This window comes from Chiloscyllium plagiosum, unplaced genomic scaffold, assembly GCF_037043375.1.
Source record: "Chiloscyllium plagiosum isolate Xiang-an unplaced genomic scaffold, Cpla_swu_hap1 HiC_scaffold_25, whole genome shotgun sequence".
Lineage (NCBI taxonomy): Eukaryota > Metazoa > Chordata > Chondrichthyes > Orectolobiformes > Hemiscylliidae > Chiloscyllium > Chiloscyllium plagiosum.
This window is the reverse complement of record NW_028270163.1, coordinates 16,892,672-16,916,481: the sequence shown is the minus strand read 5'-3', so window position 1 is coordinate 16,916,481 and position 23,810 is coordinate 16,892,672. Positions and strand designations below refer to the sequence as shown.

At 41.7% G+C, this 23,810-nt stretch overlaps 1 protein-coding gene across 1 annotated transcript in view; it reads right to left on the bottom strand.

The window, feature by feature from the left end:
- Positions 1-13,730: 13,730 nt before the first annotated feature.
- dnah9 (dynein, axonemal, heavy chain 9) overlaps positions 13,731-23,810 on the bottom strand; it is a 528,899-nt gene continuing 518,819 nt past the window's right edge. Inside the window, exon 69 of the mRNA XM_043714478.2 lies at positions 13,731-14,544. Within this exon, the coding sequence (XP_043570413.1) occupies positions 14,317-14,544 (228 nt within the window). The 3' untranslated portion in view covers positions 13,731-14,316. The remainder of the gene's footprint in view (positions 14,545-23,810) is intronic.

The following is a 23,810-nucleotide window of genomic DNA, read 5'->3' as shown; positions in this document are numbered from 1 at the left end:
GAGTAGGATGCTGTGTCAAAATGATTGGCTATGGGAAGGTCAGAGCCCTGCCTGTGCACAGACCAGAGGTGTTCCACAAAAAGGTCACCCAGTCTGCATTTGGTCTCTCCAATGTAGATTAAGTCACATTGGGTGCGGTGAATACAATACACAGAAATCACAGGTGTCAAAGCAATATATTCTTAAAATCATATCAAATCACAGATGATAAATAACATTCTCTTTTTACCAGCTCACTTACGTTTATATATCTGCATTAACTAAGAGTGGGTGCAGGAGGAATATCATTAATCACTAATCCAGTCATTTTCCTTGACTCATCCACTTTTCCCCCTGGTATAGATACATTTCCACAACAAACAAACAAATATGAAGTGTTCTTATATCTGATTCAGGCACTGTGCAGTCTTCCACCTGACTCTGCAGTGTTTCATAGCTTTTCATTCAATATTTTCTGCTAAAATACCTCTGGTCCCTTTCTCTTCCATTTTCATCTGGAGGACATGTCTCAAATGCTGACTCACTTCATCTTGTTGTCATGCTTGCTCTACCTTTGTGTTCATATAGGTACTGCAGATCCAGAACGATTAATTATGTGAAGCAACTTCAGATGATGCATTCTGAGAAGCGCTTATATAAGAGCAAAATTTAATTTAAAATGCATTTTGGAATTTCAAATTAATAGCGAGAACATCTGAGGCATTAAAGAAAATAAATTTCACACCATGCATATCAGAATGACCAATACATTAGGAACAATGAACTGAAAATGAAAAAGGCAAATATGGTTATGGAATTAACAATAACTTCCAAAGGCAACATAAATACGGGCTGGACAATAACTTTGTGAATGTTTGAACAATGGCTAAATCAAAGATAATTAATCAATAAGAACCTGATCAGGCCTGATGATGGCAGGATCTAGAACAGGACAGCAATTGCACCAAGCAAGGTGGAAAATTCACAAACATGAATTGCACAGACAGCAGTACTGTCCAACTGGTCAATTACTATCCCATAAATTTACTCTCAATCATTAGCAAAGGTGTCATAGAAAATGTAATAAACACTGCTATCAAGCAGCAAAACCTTCTCACTGATTCTCGGTTTGGGTTCTGTCCAGACCTCTTATTTCCTTACGTCATTATAACCTTGGTCCAAAGATGGACAGAGGAACTGAATTTCAGAAGTGATGTGAGAGTGACTGTACAATACATCAATATAGACAGGCTGGAGGCTGGAAGAACACAGCTAGCTAGGTAGCATAAGGAGGTGGAGAAGTCGACATTTTGGATACATGAAGGCAGCATTTGTCCTAGTGATATCGAGGAGCCCCAGCAAAACTGGAGTCAATGAGAATTGGTGGAGATGGAAGAGGGTGTGGAGATGAAGAAACTCGCCACTGCTTGTAGTCATGCCATGCACAAAGCAAGATTGTGGGAGGAGACATCTCTGCAGCAGTTCATTAGGGTGGTGTGCTGGGCTCAACCATTTCCATCGATTAACTTCCCTCCATCCTAAGGTCAGAAGTGGGGATGTTTGATGATAATTGTACACTAATCACAACTCCTCAAATATTGAAATAGCCAGCGTCCAAATGTAGCAAGACCTGGGCAAAACTCAGGCTTGAGATGTTGTAACATTCATGCTATTTTAATGGAAAAGTGTGGCACTGGCAAAACATGACGGGCTAGGCAGCATCCAAGGAGCAAGATAGTCAACATTTTGAGGATAAACCCTTCATCAGGAATGTCCAGGAATGTTATTTCTAAGTGCCAAGCAGTGACCACCTCCAAGAAGAGCAAATCTAACCATCTATTCTTAATATTCAATGACATTACCATCACTGAATTCCTGACCACTATTATAATCCCAGTTTATGTTATTACTGAACAAAAAGATTCCAGACCTAAATCTGGCTTGCTAGATCAATTTTTGTTTTGTTTTGATTTTAATCAAGTGTTCTCTCATGGAAACATAAGTCTGCAATGCTGCAGAGTTTGTGGAACAATAAAACAAGTTCGATAAATAAAACAAGAAATCGATGTAACAAAATTAAACCATCTACTTTTAATACAAATCCAATTTTTTAAAAATACACAGTTTAAGTATAATCTCATTAATCACATAACACTCCTTTGTAAATAAACAAGAAAAACAACAGCTTCTGCTTTGTACCCCAAAAACACATGTTTCATAACCAAAAATATCACTCACCCAGTTCGCATGCTAGAATCCCTATGGAAAAAATGAGGACTGCAGATGCTGGAGATCAGTGTCGAAAGTGTAGTGCTGGAAAAGCACAGCAGGTCAGGCAGCATCCGAGGGAGCGGAGAATCGAATATGCCCGAAACATCGATTCTACTGCTCCTCGGGCACTGCCTAACCTGCTGTGCTTTTCCAGCACCACATTCTCGACTATGTTCACTTGTGATGCAAATAGGAGAGATACTCCCAGTTAATTCAGTGCATGGAGTGGAAGAGTAAAGAAAAAAATAGTATATACAAGAGTTGCAGTGCCGACAAATACAGGCATTTAGCAGTTCAAGGGGCAACTTTAATAATTCAAGACCAGTGTAATCAGTGCTGAACCATTTACATGTGAATGAATTTTGTTGAAGGGATGGTATTCTTCTCTCCAATTTGACTGAGCAATCTAATCTACTAGTCTGCCTGAAGTCTCAACTTCACTTTCCTGTCTGTGCTCTTGTAACCTTTGACTTTTTTTGTCTATTAAAAATTAAACTCAGGCTTGAATAAAGTCAATAAATCAGCCTCTGTTGCAGTCGAGGCAAGACCGTTTCACAAAGTAAGAAGCCTCTGAGAGAAAATAATTCTCATCTCCATCTTTGGATAAGCTCATCCTGATATTGTACAGACGCAGTGAACTAAGGTGCTCACAGTGATACAAATTAGCAACTCTAAGCAGCAACTCCCATTCACGTCAGGCAATGACCATATTCATTAGAAGACAATCTAATCACCACCTCATGACATTCAATGGTATTACCATCACTGAATCCCCCACTATCAACATCCTTGACCAGAAACTCAATTAGACCACCATATAAATATGGTGACTACAATAGCAAGTCAGAGGCCAGGAATACTGTGGCAAGTAACTCACCTCATGATGCCTCAAAAATGTTCACCATCTACAATGCATAAATCAGGAGTGTGGTGCAATAGTCTCCCCTTGCGTGGATGGGTGCAGCTTCAACAACACTCAAGCTTAACACCATCCACAACAAAGCAGGCAACTAGATTGGCACCCCATCCAGAAGCATGCATTCCTTCCACCACTGTTGCTCAGCAGAAGCAGTATGTACGATCTACAGAAATTAAACCAATGATCCTTAGACAACACCCTCCAAACCCACAACCACTTCTGTGCAGCAGGACAAGGGCATGCATGCATGGGAACACCACCACCTTTTAAAGAAAATCTGAAAACTTGTGTAAATATGTCTTAGTAATTAACCACCATGTTAATTAAGAAAACAGCATATAATCTATCAAGTAAGATTTTGATCTTGGATCTGATTTGCCCAATAGCACCATCAGTTAGGATCATGACAAAACATATTCTTTTGTCAACTATTGCAGGATATCCAACAAACTGATTCTTGTGTGTCTACGTGGACTTTAGCAAGGCCTTGCATAAAGTACTGCATGTAGTCTGGTTAGTAAGGTTAGATCACATGGGATCCAGGAAGAGGTAGCCAATTTGATGTAAAATTGATAGAAGATAGAGGGTGGTGGCAGAGTTTAGGACTGGAGGCCTCTGACCAATGGTGCGCTACGACCTTCAGTGCTGGGTCCCCTGTTATTTGTCATTTATATAAACGATTTGAGTGAGAACATAGATGGTGTGGTTAGTATGTGGATGACACCAAAATTGGTGGTATAGCAGACAGAGAGAAATGTTATCTATTAGTACAAAGGGATTTTGATCAGATGGGCCAATGGGTAGGGAAGTGGCAAATGGAGTTTAATTTAGATAAATGTAAAGTGTTGCAGGGAAGAATTTACACAGTTAATGATAGAGCCATGGGGCATGTTATTGAATAGAGGGACCTACTTGTGTAGGTTCATAGTTACTTGAAAGTGGCATTGCATGGAGATAGGGTGGGAAAGAAAGCATTTGGCATGTTTGCCTTCATTGGTTAGAGTATTGAGTATATACTTTGGGACATCATATTGCAGCTGTACAAGACATTGATGAAGCCACTTTTAAAATATTGCACGTAATTCTGGTTGCCCTGTTGTAAGAAGGATGGTGCTAAACTAGAAACAGTACAGAAACAATTTACATATTGCCAGCATTTGAGTAGGTTTGAGAGTTTGAGTTATAAGGAAAGGCTGGGACCTTTGTCCCTGGAGCATCAGAGACTGAGGAATGACCCTTATAGTGGTTTATAAAGCTGTGAGGAACATGGATAGGGTGAATAGCTGAGGTCAGTTTACAAGAGGACAGTCAAAAACTAGAGGGCATCAGTTTAAGATGAGAGGGAAAGATTTGAAAGGGATCTGAGGGGAAATATTTTCACACAGAGGGGGGTGTATGTAGGGAATGAACTGCTTCACAGAAACCTTTAGGCCCACCTATCTGAATAACATTGAAGGAAACTCGCCGAAAAAGAGGGGGCGTGATGGCTTAGTGTTATTATCACTAGACTGTTAAGTCAGCTGGGGACCTGACTTCATATTCGCTGATGGTGGAATTTGAATACAATAAAAATCTGGAATTAAGAGTCTAATGATCTCATTCATTCCCTTTAGGGAAGGAAATCTGCCATTCTTGCCCAGTCTGGTCTACATGTGACTCCACACCCACAGAAATGTGGCTGACTTTTAACTACCCTCTGGGCAATTAGGGATGGACAATAAATGCTGGGCTGGCCAGTGATACCATCATGCCATAAATGAAAAAAAAAATTCTGAGTCCTGTATACTCCTGGACTTAGGACATAATTGGACTTTGTTGACTGATATTCTACTGTGAGCTGATGTGCTGTGATAATAGCTTTCATAGTCAGTGACTGGATTGAAGACTATTTAAATGAAGCGTGTTATGGCAACATGTACTGATTGTGAGTGATTAAGCCACTCATCGTGTTATATTGAAATGTTTAAAGTGATGAAAGCCAACGATCTTCTGTGGAAACTAAAGATAACATTTCTTCCCTACAAAAGGCTTTTTTTTTGTTAAAATACCATTTTTTCTCATTTTAGAAAGAGAACTTTGAGTGGCCTTATGATCTAGCACATACCTATTTGTCTCACACTCAACATTCCATTATACTCTATATGAATGTATTTTTGGAAATTTTCCCCTTTCTGGAGGTGGCAAGAAGGAGAAATAATTGGACAAGTTTATCCTAGAGAGATGCTCACTATCTTCTCACCATCTTGTTACTGTCATGGAGAAAAAGTAGAGAATCACCAGGAGACGCAGAGAGTTCTTCAAGAAGGAGGTCTTTTATTTGCAAACAAAAAACCATGACACAGAGAAAGTGGGCGGCACGGTGGCACAGTGGTTAGCACTGCTGCCTCACAGCGCCATGAGACCCGGGTTCAATTCCCGACTCAGGCGACTGACTGTGTGGAGTTTGCACATTCTCCCCGTGTCTGCGTGGGTTTCCTCCGGGTGCTCCGGTTTCCTCCCACAGTCCAAAGATGTGCAGGTCAGGTGAATTGGCCATGCTAAATTGCCAGTAGTGTTAGGTAAGGGGTAAATGTCGGGGTATGGGTCGGTGTGGACTTGTTGGGCCGAAGGGCCTGTTTCCACACTGTAAGTAATCTAATCTAAAAAAAGCAGATTCTCAAATTTATATTTCTTTATCATGTTTCTGTTAGCTTATCAGCGTGTCCAACTATATCAATCAATGTACCTCACTCTAGCTACACAATAAACCAGTGATGTTAATTCCCATCATCTCGTTAGTTGTCCATTCTACTTAATGTTATTCTAATGTCACGGTTAGATATTTAGTGTCAGCTTTTGCAACAATGGTCTTTCATTCCAGACCCTCCTTAATATTTTCCTACTGTCATGATTAGATATTTATTGTCAATAGTCTCAAACAGGCTGACTCTACTAACTATTAATTAGATATTCAATGTCATGTCCCAAATATTTATGGTCCAAATCTTGTCATAATGATACTCAGCAGTTGAGGCTAACTTTACTAATTGTGTTATCTCATCTCACCATAGTGACCTTTCAGCCTCAACTATTCTTATACCATCCCGCATGCCACAGACCCCTTGCAACAGATAGGCAGTGGACTCCATGCTTTAACCCTTCACTTGCTTTCATGCTCTTTATTTTCCATATTATTTAGGTTCTGGGTAAGTCTCTCCTCAGTGTACTGATCTGCCATTGGATCTATACTAGTCCCTATGGATCAAGAGTGTGCCCATCCTTTGAAGAAGGATCTGGATTAGTGGTGCTGGAAGCGCACAGCAGTTCAGGCAGCATCCGAGGAGCAGTAAAATCGACGTTTCTACCTTTGAAGAAGGCGTCGAGTAAAGCTCATCTTTTCTGCAAATGTGACAAACATAAAGTGGAAGAAGTAGTATTGCATATAGCCATTTATGTTTGCCCCAGTGGAACTTACCTACTAAAAATTGAGTTGGATGTCTACCTCAGGAGGTGACTCTTTTAAAGTCACCAATATTGCCTCCATTATGATCTTGGAACAGCGCAGCAGGTCAGGCAGCATCCAGGGAACAGGAGAATCGACGTTTCGGGCATAAGCCCTTCTTCAGGAATGAGGAAAGTGTGTCCAGCAGGCTAAGATAAAAGGTAGGGAGGAGGGACTTGGGGGAGGGGCGTTGGAAATGCGATAGGTGGAAAGAGGTCAAGGTGAGGGTGATAGGTCAGACTGGGGTGGGGGCGGAAAGGGCAGGAAGAAGATTGCAGGTTAGGAAGGCAGTTCTGAGTTCGATGGATTTGACTGAGACAAGGTGGGGGGAGGGGAAATGAGGAAACTGGTGAAATCTGAGTTCATCCCTTGTGGTTGGAGGGTTCCTAGGCGGAAGATGAGGCGGTCTTCCTCCAACCGTCGTGTTGTTGTGGTCTGGCGATGGAGGAGTCCAAAGACCTGCATATCCTTGGTGGAGTGGGAGGGGGAGTTGAAGTGTTGAGCCACAGGGTGGTTGGGTTGGTTGGTCCGGGTGTCCCAGAGGTGTTCTCTGAAATGCTCCGCAAGTAGGCGGCCTGTCTCCCCAATATAGAGGAGGCCACATCGAGTGCAGAGGATGCAATAGATGATGTGTGTGGAGGTGCAGGTGAATCTGTGGCGGATATGGAAGTTTCCTTTGGGGCCTTGGAGGGAGGTGACGGGGGAGGTGTGGGCGCAAGTCTTGCACCTCCTGCAGTTGCAGGGGAAGGTGCTGGGAGTGGAGGTTGGGTTGGTGGGGGGTGTGGATCTGACGAGGGAGTCACGGAGGGAGTGGTCTTTACGGAATGCTGATAGGGGAGGGGAGGGAAATATATCCTTGGTGATGGGGTCCGTTTGGAGGTGGCGGAAATGACGGCGGATGATACGCTGTACATGGAGATTGGTGGGGTGGTAGGTGAGGACCAGTGGGATTCTGTCCTGGTGGCGGTTGGAGGGGCGGGGTTCAAGGGCGGAGGAGCGGGAAGTGGAAGAGATGCGGAGGAGAGCATCGTCGACCACGTCTGGGGGGAAATTGCGGTCCTTGAAAAAGGAGGCCATCTGGGTTGTACGTTTTTGGAACTGGTCCTCCTGGGAGCAGATGCGGCGGAGACGAAGGAATTGGGAGAATGGGATGGCGTTTTTACAGGGGGCAGGGTGGGAGGAGGTGTAGTCCAGGTAGCTGTGGGAGTCGGTCGGTTTGTAGTAGATGTCCGTGTTGATTCGGTCGCCTGAGATAGAAATAGAAAGGTCGAGGAAGGGGAGGGAAGAATCTGAGACTGTCCAGGTGTATTTGAGGTCGGGGTGGAAGGTGTTGGTGAAGTGGATGAACTGTTCAACCTCCTCGTGGGAGCACTAGGCAGCGCCAATACAGTCATCGATGTAGTGGAGGAAAAGGTGGGGGGTGGGGCCAGTGTAGTTGCGGAAGATGGACTGTTCCACATATCCTACGAAGAGGCAGGCATAGCTGGGGCCCATGCGGGTGCCCATGGCTACTCCTTTCGTTTGGAGGAAGTGGGAGGATTGGAAAGAGAAGTTGTTCAGGGTGAGGACCAGTTCAGTCAGTCGAAGGAGGGTGTCAGTGGAAGGGTATTGGTTGGTACGGCGGGAAAGGAAGAAGCAGAGGGCTTTGAGTCCTTCGTGATGGGGGATGGAGGTGTACAGTAACTGGATGTCCATGGTGAAGATAAGGCGTTGGGGACCGTGGAAGCGAAAATCATGGAGGAGGTGGAGGGCATGGATGGTGTCCCGAACGTAGGTGGGGAGTTCTTGGACTAAGGGGGACAGGACTGTGTCGAGGTATGCAGAGATGACTTCGGTGAGGCAGGAGCAGGCGGAGACAATGGGTCGGCCGGGGCAGTCAGGTTTGTGGATTTTGGGCAGGAGGTAGAAGCGGGCGGTGCGGGGTTGTGGGACTATGAGGTTGGAGGCGGTGGATGGGAGATCCCCCGAGGTGATGAGGTTATGGATGGTCTGGGAGATGATGGTTTCGGGGAGCGCCTCATCTTCCGCCTGGGAACCCTCTAACCACAAGGGATGAACTCGGATTTCACCAGTTTCCTCATTTCCCCTCCCCCCACCTTGTCTCAGTCAAATCCATCGAACTCAGCACCGCCTTCCTAACCTGCAATCTTCTTCCTGCCCTCTCCGCCCCCACCCCAGTCTGACCTATCACCCTCACCTTGACCTCTTTCCACCTATCGCATTTCCAACGCCCCTCCCCCAAGTCCCTCCTCCCTACCTTTTATCTTAGCCTGCTGGACACACTTTCCTCATTCCTGAAGAAGGGCTTATGCCCGAAACGTCGATTCTCCTGTTCCCTGAATGCTGCCTGACCTGCTGCACTATTCCAGCAACACATTTTCAGCTCTGATCTCCAGCAGAGCTGGAGACATTCAGAACAGCTAACTATTATATGTAAACATTTGATATACACAAGCCTTTCCAGAAACCTGAGTGCTTGGGCTAATATTAAATTTATAGGTAATAACAGAAAAGTATACTTCTGATAGTCTATCACACTTCAAATGATCTGAGGTAAGTTGGAATAGCAGAGCTTCATTCTCTTGGTCACATGCTGTGATGCAGTGATGACATCATCTCTTAAAGATACACTGACATGTCTCTGGGACACAACCAATACTCTGAAGACTACTTTATCTGTGAGCTGTGTAATCAAGCATTATGGTACTACTTGCACTTGATCTCAATAAATCTCCAATAAATGTGTTATGCATGTGGAAAGGATTAAAGTGACAGTGACTGGGAAAGCCAGTGGTGGGAAGGAGTTACCCCACAATTATTTACAACATACAACAGTGACTTGGATGAGGAAAGTGAATGTACAGTAGCCAGATTTGCAGATGACACAAAAGTAGATGGGAAGGCTACTTGTGAGGATAACAAAATGGCAGAGGAACCTAGATCAGAGTGGTGCTGGAAAAGCACAGCAGGTCAGGCATCATCCAAGGAGCAGGAAAATCGACGTTTCGGGCAAAAGCCCTTCATCAGGAATAGAGGCAGGAAGCCTTCAAGGTGGAGGATATCTCTCCACTCTGAATGCTTCCTGCCTCTATTCCTGATGAAGGGCTTTGCCCGAAATGTCAATTTTCCTGCTCCTTGGATGCTGCCTGACTTGCTGTGCTTTTCCAGCACCACTCTAATCCAGACTCTGGTTTCCAACATCTGCAGTCCTCACTTTTGCCTGGCAGAGGGATCTACACAGGTTAAGTGTATGGGCAAAAACCTGGCAGATGAAATATAATGTGGAGAAATGCAAGGTTATGCACTTTGGCAAGAAGTACAAAGGGAGCTGAATATTATTTGAATAGAGAAATACTGCAGAAAACCATAGAACAGAGGAGGGATGTGGGAGATCTCAAGCATGAGTTATAAAAAGCTGGTATTCAAGTTCAGCAGGTGATAGGGAAGGAATATTGGTGTTTATTTCAAAGGGAATGGAATATAAACATATGGAAGCTTAGCTCAAACTATTCAAGGTACTGGTCAGCTCCCAGCTGGAATATTGTGAACAGTTTTGTATCCCTTATGTAAGGAACAGTATACTGGCATTGGAGGCAGTCCAGAGAACATTAACTAGATTGATACCAGGTCTGGAAGGATAGTTTCACTACAGAGGTTGAGTAGATCGGGTCTGTTCTCACTGGAATTCAGAAGAAATATACAAGAATCTGAGTGGACTTAACAGGATAGAGGGGGAAAGGTTGTTTCCCCTCATTAGAGAATCTAGGACCAGAGGGCACCATCTCAGAATGACAGGTTGCACACTTAAGACTGAGATGAGGAGGAATTTCTTCGAGATTAGAGAATCTGAGAAATTCTTTACTATTGAGGGCTTCAAGTCTCGGTAAATATGTCTATTCAAGGTGGACAGATTTTTAATTAGTAAAGGAAACAAAGATTTTGGGGAAAAGGCTGGAAAGTGGAATTGACCATTTGTTATCAGATCAGCCATCATCTCATTGTTTCGGAGAGCAGGCTTGATGAATGGCCTACTTCTGCTCTTACACTTTACCGTCTTATGGACTGGGGCCGTGTGATGGGAAGAGTTATTGGTTAGATACTATGTCGTGTAACTATTTTGACTTTTTAAATTGTTATTTATGTGAAATATTTAGATTATGATACATTGCACTGCTCTTCATCTGAAGAAAAAAAAGCAGGATTATAGGTTGTGTAGGGGAGTCAAATTAGGTTGGTTGCTCTGATAGGCATTGACATAATGGGCTGAATGGCCTCCTATGTGTTTTATTTCATTGATACCATGATTAGGTTTAACCATTTCCATCACCAGTATTACCATTAAGACCAGTATTACTGTTACCATGACAAGTGTTATTGACACCATACTTATACCATGGCAGTTTTATTGATAATATGACCAATGTTTCTGCTGTCATGGCTGGTATTATTTGTGAATTTTATTAGTATACTGGTATTCAACTATCAAAGCATACTGATTTTTCACTGGTTTCAGTTTTACTGGGTTTGCTGTCTGGGAAGTGGCATCTTTCTAATGATACTGACAGTACTTCTCAGCTTTGGCCATCCAAAGTGGTCGATTACTCTCCTGGGCCAAGGCAAAAGTTACCATTCATAGCTACAACATTCGTAGGATGAATGGATGTTTGTGAGGGCAGAGTTCAGAAAAGATTTACAAGGGTATTGCCTGGAGTAGAGATTTTGAGTTATAAGATGAGGCTGGATAGGCTGAGACTTTTTTTGCTGGAGCACAAGATGTTGCATGATGACCATAGAAGTTCATAAAATCATGAAGGGCATAGATAAGGTGAATAGCAAAGGTCTTTTCACTAAAGCATGGGAGTTCAAAACCAGGGGGCATATTTTTAAGGTGAGAGGAGAAAGATTTAAAAAGGATCTCAGGATGGTGTGTATATGGAATGAACTGCCAGAGGAAGTGATAGATGCAGGTGCAGTTACAACATTTAAAAGATACTTGGACGGGTACATGATTAGGAAAGGTTTAGAGGGATATCGGTATATGCAGGCAAATGAGACTCGTTTAGTTTGGGAAACTTGGTTGGAGTGGATCGAAGGGTCTGTTTCAGTGCTGTATGATTCTTTGACTCTATAAGAGGACTTTTTTTCTCTGTTTATCTTCCTTCCAAGGATCCCTATGTGTCCATATTGTCCTGGAATAGGATTTTTAAAAAGTTATTTCTTCATGGGATATGGGCATCAGTGGCTAGGCAAACACGTATTATGCCTCCATGATTGCCCTTGAGAAGATGGTGATGACCCAGCTTCTTGAACTGCTGCACAGTGGTTTAGTGGACCCTCTGGAGGGAGTTCAGGATTTTGACCTAAAGATAGTTAAAGAATGGCAATTAAATTCTAATCCAGGATGGCGTGGGATTTGGAAGGGGACTTTCAAGTAGCAGTGTTCCCTGTATCAGCTGTCCTTATATCTCTCGGTAGAGATCGCTGGTTTCGAAGGTGCTGTCGTGTAGTATTGGTGAGTTTTTGCAGTGTATCTTGTAGATAGTATACATAGCTACCATTATGCATTTGTGTGGAGAGTGAATGATGAAATTGTTAGATGGGGTTCCAACCAAGCGGGTAGCTTTGTCCTGGATGGTATCAAGCTTCTTGAGTGTTGTTGGAGTTGCACTCATCCAATGGAGAATATTCCATCACACTCTTGACTTCTGCCTTCTAGATGGTGGACAGGCTTTGAGGAGTCAGGAAGTGGGCTTTTACAGGTGATCCAGTTCAGTTTCTGGTCAGCTCTAACCCTGGAATGTTGATAGCTGGGGATTCTCTAATGGCAATGCCATTGAATGTTAAGGGTCATGGTTGGATTCCATCTTGCTGGATATATTCACTGCTTAACACTTGTGTGGTATGAATGTGACTTGCCACTTATCAAACTGACTGTTGTCCAGGTCTTGCTGCATTTGAGCCAGACCTGAGGAGTTGTAAATGGCACTGAACATTGTTTACTCATCAATGAATGCCCCCACTTCTGACCTTTAATGATAGAGGGTTTTATTGATGAAACAACTGAAGATGCTTGGGGCCGAGGACACAACCCTGAGAAACTCCTGCAGAGGTGTCCTGGAGCTAAGATGATTAACCCACAATGACCTTTCATTCTGCTAAATCTGATTCCAATCCATTTTAGGTGTCATTGGGAGCAAATTGTTAAATATAAAACTTATCTAGCCTTCCTCTGATACACATTTTCAAGAAGGCATCAAAGTTCATTTTAAGGGAGTTTATAGATTTGTTAAATGGCAACATGGCTAATAACTTGCTGTAATCAAATCACTTTCTGTGAATTGAATTGTCATGCATTACAGTATAATTACAATTCTCCGCGGCAACAGACTCGTAGAACTTGTGAATATTTAAAGAATACTTTGGTTCTTGAAAAACTTTCACAATTTTAAAATGTGTCCAACCTAAAACATATAGTAGGGCTCTGGTAATAAGTTCCTGGTAAAATGCCGAGAAAAAAATGCCTGAGAGAAAAAGAGATGAAAGTTTCACACTCTTGATCACTATAGAACTGGAATGTGCATACACTGACAACCATCCTGTTTGGACATATTTTGATATACTTGCATGACAGCTATGATTTGAACAAGACCTTCTAGCATAGAGATGGGGACACTATCACTGTGCCACAAAGGCCCCTTCAATCAGTAACGAGCTGCAAAGCAGTCATGCAGATTTGAACTGGCATTGAGAGACTCCAAGGGATTTCTAATCCTTTGTCTTAAGATCTTGGCTATGCCTACAGATCTGTGCACATCAATTAAGAACATAGGTTTACCCATCCATAATGCCCTGCATATCAATCTTGTTTGTTGATTCAATCTGTGTTGGCTCTGGGATGAAACAATGTTTCATGTACTAAAGGCTACTCAGTACTGAGAGTAAACCAGAGGTCTCTGGAGATGGGCATGAAAATGTAATAATCATGCAAAGAAATTCAATCGGGTGCCATATAGTCAAGATGAAGGAGTCCTGCATTTTCTGCCAGCTTATTATAGAAACTGCTGATAATGTATTTACCAGCCTCCTGCACTTTGCCAAAGTTTTTATATTGGCCATTCATTGAGTGTTATCAAACTTTTGGTTTGCAGCTTACTCAATTAAATATTCATATGTGTTTCTTTCACAGAAACTCATAAGTTGTGAAGGTAAAGCATTTAACAGTTCCACCACCAGGATTTATATCATCCAGGAAGCTTTATGTTCACACTTAACAAAAGACAGTGCCAGCATACTGTGTTGTATTTACTCATTAATTTCACAGTGTAAAATCAACTGGGAACAAGATCCAAATGTGCATCATATAAATCACCATGTTAACAGAGGATTTGAAAATGCACTTTATTTAGAAAAAAAGGCGTTTAAGTTACACATATATGAGAGTAACAAATTATATTCGTATGTGACTCAAATTGAGAAATCACAACTAAAGTGCAAAATTTGCTCCAAGTATTCACAGAACTGTTAAACCCTGTTAAATCATTTCTATTAATATTGCTCACAAAAAAATCTATTAATCTTTATACTGAATTGAGAGATCTAAATTCAAGTGTGAATTATTGAGTAGTCTTTCCTGTCAGTGTTGGGAAGAAGGAACAAACTGTCCTGCTTAGATCTGCAGAAGCAGTGAAACTCCAGCCAGCACCCACTTGGATGGCTTTTCCTTGGTTTTCAGGTTGAATGTCCAGACGTAGGTCGGGCCTCGAAGGCGGGTTTTATAGACTGGGCATGGGTACAAGTTGCGAGTATCCTGCTTGTCCACGGGAATAGCTTTGATGAAAATTACCGGCATTGTTGGCGTCAGTTCCTTCAAACGTGCATCAGCAATAATTCCACCCTGTGGAAATACAAAAGTGGCTGTTAGAAGTCTGTGGATCAACCCTGTCACTGTACACAGTTCACAGCTGGATTTTCTGACAAATAGGTACCATAGAATCCATTTATTTGCTCAATAATCTTAGTCCTCTGACAAATGCATACTCTAACCTTTAAAACCTGCCCTAAATCACAGGTTTCTACCTTCAAACAGTAGCTATACTTCAGAAGTATTCAATTAGGCTGTAAAGGTCCTTGAAACATCCTGAGTTAAGTGCAATATAGATTGAAGTTCTTCAATGCCTCTGGGAGCACTTTGGCAGGGAGAATCGAAAGAATGAATGTAATTTAAATGGAGGAAGACTGCAGAAAGTTGCAACACAGTGATTTGGAGGTCCTCATGCACAAACTTCAACAAGTTAGTACACAAGTTCAGTTGGTCTTTATTTCAAAAGGAAGAGAATATTAAAAATAGAGATATCTTGCTAAAATTATACATGTCATAAATCAGACCATCCTCAAAAACTTTTGGGCCTCTTTATTTCAGGAAAGATATACAGAGGAACCTCAATTATCTGAATATAGGATTATCCAAAGAAGATTTCAAGGTCCAGCAAAAATGTTATATCGAAGAGGTAGTGTATTCGATTTACCTGGACTGAAGAACATGTGAAAATGCTGGCAAAAACAAAGAAACACAAGCAGCTCAAGCATCAGCGACTGAATATTTATTTGGGTAAAGGTTGTTACACAGCCCTGTGCAAAAGTTTCCCAGCACTTTACCAGGCTGTTCATTTAAAAAAAAGCCCAAGAACATAAACACATGCACAAGGCGGGGTTTCCGTCTTCCTATCGAGAGACTGAGTTTCCAGAAACTGATTGTAGAAGCTGTTTGGGACCTTGTTTAGTGCTGGGATTTCATTGTAAGGGTTTAATTCTTCTCATTTTAACCTGTAATTTGCAGAACTGCAAAGATTAGTTTGTTTAAATGGCAGACTCATTAAAATTATAGATTTAAACAAATTCTCCAGTACAGCACAACGTGAAATCAGTATGGCTTCCCCTGTTTAAGATAAAATCGATTATCTGAATAATCAATTATCCGAACAAAATAGTGCCGCCCATATCATTTGGATAATCGAGGTTCCTTTGTACTGAGATTGAAGGCAGTCCACTGAAGGTTGACAGGTATGGAGGGATTTTCTTATGAGGAAAGTTTGAGCAGTTTGTGCTTGTACTCACTGGATTTTCTAGAAATAAGAGGAGACCTATAGAAACATAAGATTCTTGGCGTTCTTGATAGGAGAGTGGCGGAGAGATATCCCCTTATGGGACAGTCTAGGACCAGAGGGTATAATCTTAGAATAAGGGGTGCATTTTAGACCGACTTGAGCAGGACGTTTCTTCTCTGAGAGGGTACTGAATGTATTGGAGAGGACTGTCGAGACTGAGTCATTAAGCAAATTCAAAGCTGAGGTACATTTTTAATCAGTATGAGAATGTGGCAAAAATGCAGCCCAAGAAGCTAAGGATTATCAGACCAGCCAGTGAATGCCAGAGCAAACTTGATGGGCTAACTGAGTATCATTCCACCAGGGCCAACCTCTGTCCAGGTTTACATCCTGAGAGCCTCACCAGTGAAAGCGAGAGAGAAAACTAGTCAGTTTTGCATCCTGATAGGGGTGGACAATGAGTTCAAACACAGCAGCATCTGAATCATATTGGACTTGAACCATGAAGTTTGTTTCTCTCTCCAGTTTTGCTGCCAGATCTGCTGAGTGTATTCTGGCACTGTTTGTTTCTATTTCACATGCCTAACATGCCACAACAATATTTTTATAAAAATTATATAAAGATGGTGACTTCTCCGGCTTTGTTTTTAAACTCTATAAAACATTGCAATACTCCAGCTTCTCGGGTGAGTCAATCAGCACTGGACACACATTTTTGGCAAGGATGTTAAAGCCTTCAAAAAAGTTCAGAGTAAGTTTCCTAGAATAGGAGTGGGGTGAAAGGCTTGGCTATCTGGAGACACTCAATAAATTTGGATTGTTCTGCTTAGAGCAGAGACATTGTAGATATGTTTAAAATCATAAAGGGCTTCCACAGAATAATCGTGGGGAAACTGTTTGTCCTGGAAGAAGATTCACAAACCAGAGACAAATAATTCCTCCGCCTGCTCCAGTTCCTCCCCATAGTCTGAAGATGTCCAGGTTAGGGGGATTGCCCATGCTAAATTCCTTGTAGTGCCCAGAGATGTGCAGGTTAAATGGGGAATGTAAGGTTACAGAGATGGGGTGGAATGCTCTTTGGATGGTCAGTGTGGACTTGATGGGCCAAATGGCCTACTTCTACACTGAAGGAATCCCAAGATTTTTAAGGTAGTTGACAAAATAACAGGAGAAAAACAACATTTATGCAGCAACATGTAATTCTTTACTGAAAATTGGGGCAGGAGCAGGTTCAATCATAATTTTCATCACATTAGACAAATACTACAAGGGGAAACCTTTGTGGGGATTTAGGGACAGGACAGGGAATTAGGTCTAATTGGATAGTTCTGTCAAAGAAATGGCATAGGCAGGATAGGCTGAATCTCCCTCTGCCAATGCTATGAATCTATAATTGTTGGTTAAAGTGGCAGCAACAGCAGTCAATAAAGTTCATCTCACTTGCCAGCAACTTCAGCCCTTACTCAACATCACAAAAACCGAGGATCTGGTCAGGATAGCAGTGCTGTATGTGAGCGTTTGTACATGTAGTTTCTGGTGGTTGTGAAAAGTGCTATAAAAAAGCAATTTTTTTTGTGTGTAAAGTTTTGCCATCACTTACCTACAAGACCAGAACTTGCTTGAAACAAGCAAGATGGGATAAGCATAGGGAGCAGAGAATATATCCAATTTTACAGTCGTGAAAACATGAAGGGCAAGTTCTGCCAAAGAGCATTTGATTTGGGGATTCTATTAATCAGGATAATATTATATTGAAGGAGTTCTATTCAAATTGAGACATTTTATATTACTTAGCTCATGATTTTAATTTAGTGTAGCCCTTGATAAATATTAAGTTATTGTAAAGCAAAGTGAACAAGTCACCAGGGTGTAAAGATTCCATTAGATTTTCCACATGGTTGAGTAAAGGTCTGTTTTAATAGTGGATGAGATCGGTTAGTTCACATCAGGATATTGAACTTGGTCTCACTACTGGCTCACCAGGGTCATCCAGTGGCTAGTTGGAACATATAAACCAGCAAAGATCTAGAATAGTTTCACAAGTATTCGGCCACATTAGCTACAGGGACACAGTTAGCGGGAAATCACTGTAAATGATTCTTGCTGTTATAATCTCAAGGGAGATAATTAAGTATGGAAAGAAATCCAAAGTCCCAGCTATTAACTGAAAGAAATGACACCACGATTTTTCACATTTTAAATGACAACTTTTTCTGTACCAGAATGAAGCAAAGCAACTCCTATTGGTTTAACACCTTTTTTCATAAACCAATATTGTTTTTGAAATTGAAAATCTTAATTGACCACTTCCTGTTCTGCATTTCATCCCAGCCAAGAGTTCCTAACTGAACCACAGCTTACAAGAACGCGTTGATCCTGCTCAGTGTTCCTGTGGTGGGAGCAGGCACCATTACCTTATGGGAGTTAAAGTCCTGCCACTCTATTTAAGGGGCACCCAGGCAGGCATTGATTCCCCACCAGCCAGGAGCACTCGGGCTCTCAAATCGGGCATTATACATTCTAAGGCTTTTATATTCCTCATTGGTAAATTTCTTACTGTTCCCCAAACTGACTTCCATCCTAGGCTGGGCAAACTTTCATTCTTGGTCAGTCACCTTGGCCTGTGCCCATTACATTCCAGCATTTCACCCTTTCTCATTCCCCATGTTCCATACAATGTAGACAATGTCCAGCCGAAGTCAAAACATGGTACGGCATTGATGAATGCACGACAAAGAGATGAAAGTTGTGGCTGTTCACATAAAAGTCTGGGAAGTACTAAATCTTACCTGCGAGATGCCTCTCAAATGCAGTCATGACCTAAAAGGCAGCTATCACTAGCCTACAGAGAATATAATTGGGTAGGGGAATTAATTCTGGTGAGGTGGCCTTTTATTGAGCATGCACAGGAACACAGGAACAGGAGGAGGCCATTCAGCACCTTGAATCTGTTCTGCCATTCTACATCATGGCTGATTATCTAGATCAATGCTATATTCCTGTGTCATCTCCATACCCATTGATTTCATTACTAATTAGGAATCTATCAACCTATGTTTGCACTTGTTTAATGACTAATTCAGGCCTATTCTCCACAAACAACAGTCCCACAACTGGAATAACTTTTGTAAACCTCTCCTGCACTCCCTCTGTAGCAACTCTATCCTTTCTTAGATGAAGGGACTAGAACTACAAACCATACTCACCAATGTTCTACATAAATAAAGCAAGACTTCCTTGGTTGTGCCCTCAAGTCCCATTGCGCTAAAGGCTAACATAACAATTGCTTTTTAAGTTGTTTGCTGTATCTACATACTAGCTTTTAGTGATTTATGAACAAGAAGTCCTAGAACCCTTTGGATATCAACATCTTCCAATCTCTTGCCATTTAAGAAGTAGTTTGCACCTTTGTTCACCCCAGGAGAGAGGATAATTTCACACATCCTATTATATTCTATGTGCCACGCTCTTGTTCAATCATCTTAAATGCATGCACCTCACAACTTATGTTCTCACCAAGTTTTGTACCATCTGCAAATTTAGACATATTACAATTGGTTCCAGAACTAAATAAGTTTTATAGATTATGAGCAGCTGGGGCCCCATATCCATATTCCTGCTATAACCCACAAGTTATAGCAGGAGAGGTCTGCCAACCTGAGAATGATCCATTTATAGAACATAGAACATAGAACATAGAAGAATACAGCGCAGTACAGGCCCTTCGGCCCTCGATGTTGCGCCGATCCAAGCGCACCTAACCTACACTAGCCCACTATCCTCCATATGCCTATCCAATGCCCGCTTAAATGCCCATGAGGGAGAGTCCACCACTGCTACTGGCAGGGCATTCCACGAACTCACGACTCGCTGAGTAAAGAACCTACCCCTAACATCTGTCCTAAACCTACCACCCCTTAATTTAAAGCTATGCCACCTTGTAATAGCTGACTCCATACGTGGAAAAAGATTCTCACTGTCGACCCTATCTAAACCCCTAATCATCTTGTACACCTCTATCAAGTCACCCTTAAACCTTCTTTTCTCCAATGAAAACAGCCCCAAGTGCCTCAGCCTTTCCTCATACGATCTTCCCACCATACCAGGCAACATCCTGGTAAACCTCCTCTGCACCCGTTCCAGTGCCTCCACATCCTTCCTATAGTATGGCGACCAAAACTGCACACAATACTCCAGATGCGGCCGCACCAGAGTCTTATACAACTGCAACATGCTTTCTGCCAGTTGACAATCCTCAATTTGGTATATTGTCCTCAACCACATGCACTTTAATTTTATTTTCTATCTTTCTATGTGGGACTTTATCACAATATTCAAATACACACATTTTTCCTAATACTTGTCATCAAGAAGCTTGACTCACCTTTAAAGTTCCAAAGACATAACTGCAAACCTGACTTTTGCTCTTTTACATGATTAAGTTCCCCTGCCCACTTGGTTTCCCACTTCTAGCGAGTGCAGTGTAAGATTTTTTCCCCCGAAGTGTTTTCAAAGCAATGCAGCACAGTCATTTAAAAGGGACTTTTTTACTTTGATCAGGTGCTGGTAAGGTCAAATTCATGTTTATCTAAATGCTAACTGCAGACTTCTCTTCAATGTTTTCTAAATTTTGGCCCATTTCTGTTTGCGTGCAATATTTACTCAACAAAGATTGATGGCAAAATGGAGAATTCAGTCAGTTAAAGTTGAAATAATTTAACAAGTAAACAAAAGTGCAATCAAAAACTCCCATACAGCTTCATTCAGTTCACTGAGATCAATAGTATCTCATTAAACTGAGAGAAATCATTTAGGACTGATTATTAGATTATGCCTGACTGTATTAAAAGACTGTTTAGAGCAGCTTAATAGAATCAACATTTGCTAAAGAAAGAAAGTGTCAGCAACTGCGACTTTGTTCAGCTGGAATAATTTAATCTCTGAAAAGTTTACTTTTCCCCTTCACATAAAGTTTTGATCACTGACCTTTAGGCAGGCTGTTATTCCAAAGCTGCTCATTGTTCTGTGATCATGAGACCATCAATGGTTAATATAGGCTGACTACTTACCCATAAAGGAAGGCACCACAGCCAAATTTGATTCATAGTTGTGGCCAATCAAGTCTGCACCCATCCTCCAAACAGCATCCCACCCATACTCAGGCACCAACCCTATGCCCACATTTCCCATGGCTAATCCACCACTTCTGTACGTACCTGGACACTATGGATGACTAGCATGTCCAAACTGCCTAACCTGCACATCTTTGGACTGTGGGAGGAAACCAGAGCACCCAGGGAGCGTGTACAAACTCTTCACAGACAGTGACCAGAGACCAGAATTGAACCTGAGTCCCTGGCACTGTGAGGCAGCAGTGCTAACCGCTGAGCCACTGTGTCACCCCTTTTTTCCTTTTCTCACTTAATATCTAATCATTCCTATTATTAAGATCACTGTGGAGGTCAACACCTATTAAAAAATAAAATTGAACTTTTAGGGTTTTTTGTTCATTCACAGAATGAGGATGTTGCTGGCTAGGCCAGTATTTATTGCCCATCCCTAATTGCCCACGGAGCAGTTAAGAGTTAACCACATTGCTGTGTGTCTGGAGTCACATGTAGGCCAGATCAAGGAAGGATGGCAGTTTCCTTTCCCTAAAGGACATTAATAAACCAGATGGCTGTTTCCAACAATGGATTCATGATCATCATTATGCTCTTTAAAACACTAGATATTCATTGAATTCAAATTCCACCATCTGCTGTAGCAGGATTTGAACTCAGGTCCCCAGAACATTACCTGGGTCTTTGGATTAGCAGAGCAGTGATAACACCACTAGGCCATCACCTCCCCTAATTGGTTAATAGCTGAACGGATGAGACACAGCAAGATTTCACATTTTAGGATGGGTAATGTAACTAAAGACAACAGCACAATTGACTGAACACTATCCTTGTACATACCTCATACTTTAAACTGCCATATGAAACATCCCTTTTCATTTACTTTAGCACAACTGAAAATATACAAAGATATACTTTACACTGCTCTGTAAATACACCTTAAGTTCTTCTGGAACCAGTTCAAAGTTCCAGAGAGTTTCTTTCTGGTTTCTCTCCCTTTCTCAGCTTGGGAACCCCAAATATTAGAACTGTCTTCCACAGTGAGGATATTTCTCCCAGAAATTCTTTCTCTAGCACAAACTAGATAAATATTCCAATCTTGTTTTAACTGCTCATGAATTTGTTCTTTTCAGTGAGTGTGCAAGCCCCTTTCTCCACTTCTGTAACACTTTATCATTTTGCTCTCCCTTCCCTGGATACTGACTAACTTCCCCAATAAAGACCATAGCAATGTGATTCAAATGGGTCATGTATTCAGGTAGAAGTGCTGCTTAGATATTCTTGAAATACTAACTCTCTTTTACCTGTCTAATTGCTTACAACCCAAAATCCTCAACAACTTTAGACTTACAGTCGATCCACTGTTCACTGACAAGTTGCTACCATTGTTTCCAAGTACAAATATCTTGCATTCTTCTATCCAATAAAAATCAATATTCCGTTAATCAAACCACCCAAGCTTGCTCTTCAGGCAGCCTTCTGAACAGATTTGCCTCAATCTACTTGAAGTTAAAGCTCCAGTCAAAAAACAAAGCAATCTTATAAACCTCATAATTGTCTTACTACTGTAAGGACTTAAACAGTGATGTGTCTCACCATCCTCACCATAGGAATACTGAGACTAACAGAAGCACTCTGTTACCAGCTACAGTTCATCCTCAAACATCCATGGTCTACATGAGTTGCACAGAATAAATTTAATTCAGAATGTCTTGTGACTTCAAATCAGTTCAAATATTTCACAATTAATATATTTATGTTGTATTAAAATGGCTTTAAATAAAACTGAAATGAAAGAATAGCAATTATGTAACTTGTATATAAAATAGAGTTGAATAAAGTTGGCGTATCAGATATTCTATGCTTGAATTAATAATTGAGGTGCAAATTTAATATGGATAATGGTAAAATGATGCGCATGGGAAAAACAGGAACTGCATTAGTACTTCGTGAATAAGTTTGAAATAGCTGAAGGTGAAGCTGAATGAGATCTAGATTTGATTATTTCAATCACTGCAAAGAAACAATTCACAAAGCAAATAATATGTATAGGTCAAAATGTTCCTTCAGTACTCTATTTGGTTCTGGTCTGGGAGACATTCAAATCAATGGAGGCAGTGCAAAGAAGAAACATTAAACTGACTCCTAATATCAGTTTATCAATTATGAGCAAAAGTTTTAGAAATGTAAGCATTTAGCCTTGCAAACTATATGAGGCTGGGTTTTAACCCGCAGTGGGAGCTAGAAGGTTGGGGTAGGGGAATCCCAAAGTCCCACAACCTGCTCAGCATTAATTTAAAACTGGGAGCAACATTAGTTACTTTAAGGGCAGATTTCTGCCCCTTTCTCTGGGAGAGTTCATGCCTTCGAAAGCTGATAGTCAATGCAGCTCTGTTGTCCTGGTAGTATCATTGGGGAGACATTGCTGAGAGTGCAGGCAGTCTGCAGTGCTGAGGAACCCAGACTGATAGGTACGTCCAGAGCTGCAGGACACTTTGAGGGCACAAATGGGGATGAGGTAGGGTGTGCATGGGATGGTGAGGAATCGGGTTAAAGGGGATTCAACATTAGAAGGCTTTCGCTAGGGCTAAGGCACTCTCCACAACTACTCCTGCCTGGTTTCCTGCATGTATAGGGCTGTCCCCGTTCTGGGTAATATATACCAGTTATGGTGGGATAAAGCTCTTAATATTTAGCCACTTAGGTTCTCAACAGGACCACAGTCAGTGGGGCAGGGCATATCATGTCTGCTCAGCCTCCTGCAATGTTTCAGATGGTCAGGAGTGGGTGGATAGGTACGAGGTATGTCACCTGTTAGATTTACATATACCATCCAATCCCCACCCCATATTTAAAATCCAGGCCATAATAAAACGAATGCGGACAAAGCAAATTGGGACCACACTTCAAATTGAACCATGATTGCACGACAT